The following is a 3572-nucleotide window of genomic DNA, read 5'->3' on the forward strand; positions in this document are numbered from 1 at the left end:
AGACCAGCTTGGGCAACACAGCAAGACCCTGTCTCTACAAAAAATAAAAAAAATTATCTGAGTGTGGTGGCATACCCCTGTAGTCCTAGCTACTCGGGAGGCTGAGGAGGGAAGACTGCTTGAATCCAGGCATTCAAGGTTACAGTGAGCTATGACTGGGTTACTGAACTCCAGCCTGGGTGACAGAGCGAGACCCTGTCTCTTAAAACAAAAAGAAAAAAAAAAAACATAACTTAAAATTCTTTGTTCATCATAGTACTTATTGGTAAAACCTCACAAGCTTTTTCGTCACAACATCAATCTTGCCAACAGGTCCTGGTATGTAAGTCTGTATTATCATTTGCAGGTGTCGGAAATGGAAGTGCAGAAAAGCTAGATTTTAGGGTGATTTGTTTTTGCTTAGAGAGACTGAGGTAGAGGCTAGATGAGAAGCTACCACCCATTGGGAATATTTGATTTGTCAGGTCTCACTACTATCGTAGTCTGGCGGAATATATTTTGAAGTGTCTCTGCAACAAGTATAGAAGAGAGAACTTTGGACCTGCCTTGGGGATTTTGATGGGAAAATGTGACCAAGGTTGGCTGAATCCAGATTTAAAGCAGGCAGCTATTGGCTGCGTTGTTGATATAAATAAAATCAGTAGTTCCAGTCTTGTATTTCCAATACCCACCTTCAAAATCAGAATGTTTGGAGTCTCAAAAATGCTGACTTTCAAGGTTTTGTGCTGATGAAGAAAGCATCACTCTTAGGAATAAGGAGTAAAGGTTTTACTCTTGGATTTCCTTCTTACTTATTGAGTGGTATTCTACAAACTAATTGTACTCTCTGAGCCTCACTTTCCTCAGGTGTAAATTGACAATAATTCTCCTATATATTTCACAGGGAGTTGATGAAACTAAACTGAAATGAATGTGAGGAGTGCTTATTAAGAACATAATTCAGAGACTTAGGCTCTTGTACAGTAAATAAATCAAGTTGAAATAATGTAACTTCCTTAGAAGATCATCTCCCCAATCTCTAAATTAAAAAACAAGTACTTGTCACAAGAGTCAGTGTGGTCTCTTGGAAAACAAGATAAGCAGCTTAAATACATTAAAGGAGGCACCATCTCAGTGACAAACGAACTTATGTTTATGAGCTCTGAATACAAACTGGATCAAATGGCATCTCAAGAATTCTAAGTCTAAGACCTCTACATACTGCTTTCTAAAAGGGTTGGGATAGATAAGTGAGCACCTGTTACAGTAAGTACTCCAGACAGCACAAATGATACACTATTTCCAAAATTACTGCTCACCTCAATCACATTTGCGTAGATATATTCAGGCCAACGAGTGTGCCTCAAATAATCAGAGATTCAGATAGCTGTGCCTTGATTTTTTTCCTAGTCACAGCATTTAACTGATGAGATTTAGAACATTATTCTATTTGAAAGCTATGAAACATTCATCAAATGAAGCCAATAATCAGCTACACCAAATTAAATGTCCCCAAACTATAATTTTTTGCTTCTGAAGAAAGCTGCCTTTACCGAAGTGCACATACTGTAAGACACAAAAGCCTTTTTGTGATTAGTTGAAACTTCCTATAAAAACCCCACCAACTTCTTCACCTCCTGGCACACAGGGTATGCTAATTCTCTGGCTTTTGCAGACCCAACTTGTAAAACCTTCTCTAAATGGCCCTTGTCCATCTTCAGTTTTTCAATTTCACTCTTAATTGGAGCAAATTTCTCAATCACAGCATCTGCCACCACCAGCTTGTAACGAGCAGTGTCCAGACCCGCGCTGCGGCGGACCACCTCCTCCACCGTCAGCCCCGTCACTGCGGCGTGGATGGCGACCACGTTGGAGACGCCCCCTCGGCTGGCCGGGTCGTAGGTGACCTCCGAGGTGAAGTCCGTCACCGCCTTGCGGAATTTCTGCACTATCTCCTCGGGGCTGTCTGTTATTCTGACGGTAGCCAGTTTGTCAGGGTCTGATTTCGACATTTTGGCAGAAGGGTCACGGAGGGATTTCACCTTCTTCATCGATGCTAAGTAAAAACACCAACACACACACACCAAAAGCCAAAACAAAACAAACAAATCACCAGGAATGTTACTGTCTAGATCTTAAAAATGCCCAAGAATGCCAAATGACTATTATTTTTCTCTGATTATACAGATAGCAAATACTTATTGTGAAAATTTTGAGCAATATATGAGCATGGAAGTAAAGGTCATTTGAAACGTGATAATATGTTAACATTGTTGATATTTTCAGCATCTTTTGATACATATATCCATATGAAAATGTATAATCTTACCAACTAAAATTGTATCATCATACGTTTTTGCTGTGTGCACCTTTTTAGAAAGTACTGTTTATTTCTTTCCTCATCCTCTTTCCTCTCTTTTCTTCCCTACTAGTTAATCACTCCCTGCCCACAACCCCTGCCCTTCCTGCCCCCCAACTGATTTTAATAATCTGTGGCAATCCTTCCATTCTTTATCCAGCATTATATAAGTAATATACCAACACACACACACACACACACACACACACACACACACACGGCTTGTTTGTTTATTGCTCTGACAGAATCAAGATGTTAAGCTGTGCTTCAAACGAGTGTTATTAATAATTACCTATTTTATGGCTATTACACACGCATATAAAATTGAAATAGGTAAAACAGCAATAGGCTAAAACATTAAAATATTACTTATTGCTAAAAGAAGATTGATTTCAATGCATGGGGTGCTCTGAATTTATGTGTGTGAACTGTTGGAATAACTTAGAAATTTATACCTGCCTTCCATTTCTAAATTGATACTAGGCACATGTTACACTCCTTCATAATGCTGTCGGCTTAATAAAGACGGACAGTAGTTAGGACATATGATTTACAATCATAAGTTTGCTACTTACTTAGAATGGACTTGGGCACTGGAAAGAACTCCCCATACTTCTTGTTGAAACCTTGTGCTAGATCTTGAGCTAGTTCCATGTGCTGGACTTGATCCTCGCCGACGGGAACATGTGTGGACCTTTAATAAAAGACAGAAAAATGTAGAAATGCTCCTTCTTAGACAGAAGTGATATCGCAAGCAGCTCCATTTCCTGTGCCTATTTCACTGGTGGTGTTCAACAAATGTTCACCAACTAGAGAGAATGCTGAGACCCAAGTGTTTATCCATGTATCAGACAAATGCCAAAGAGATGTTTGTCTACTCTAGTTGTGTTTCTTCCACAGCAGAGAAATACAGCCATCAACACCGGCATGACAGGATCTTGCTGGGAGGGAGGAATGGGATCTCACATAGCAGATGCTCTAAGCATAATTGTATTTTGAAACCACTCCACGTTCCCACACCCAGTCAGCATGCATTATCGCAGCCTTGGCCAGATGCTTTTTACCTCAGAGCTGTGGCTCACACTTGAAAGGCGCCCCACCCCACTCTTCAAATCAAAGGAGGCAGAAAGCTCTGCAGGCAAGAGTTACCTCTCTGACACACAGGGAGTAATTCAAGATTTTTTGGAATATGCTTTTTTTTTTTTTTTTTGAGACAGAGTCTCACTGTGTTGCC

General features: G+C 40.2%; 1 protein-coding gene across 1 annotated transcript in view; it reads right to left on the reverse strand.

Moving 5' to 3' along the window:
* Positions 1–1355: 1355 nt before the first annotated feature.
* WARS2 (tryptophanyl tRNA synthetase 2, mitochondrial) overlaps positions 1356–3572 on the reverse strand; it is a 124403-nt gene continuing 122186 nt past the window's right edge. Inside the window, exons 5-6 of the mRNA XM_012643431.1 lie at positions 2914–3032; positions 1356–2035 (exon numbers count right to left, since the gene is read on the reverse strand). Coding sequence (XP_012498885.1) covers positions 1587–2035; positions 2914–3032 — 568 coding nt within the window. The 3' untranslated portion in view covers positions 1356–1586. The remainder of the gene's footprint in view (positions 2036–2913; positions 3033–3572) is intronic.

Source organism: Propithecus coquereli, unplaced genomic scaffold (genome assembly GCF_000956105.1).
Source record: "Propithecus coquereli isolate 6110/MARCELLA unplaced genomic scaffold, Pcoq_1.0 Scaffold197, whole genome shotgun sequence".
Classification (NCBI taxonomy): domain Eukaryota; kingdom Metazoa; phylum Chordata; class Mammalia; order Primates; family Indriidae; genus Propithecus; species Propithecus coquereli.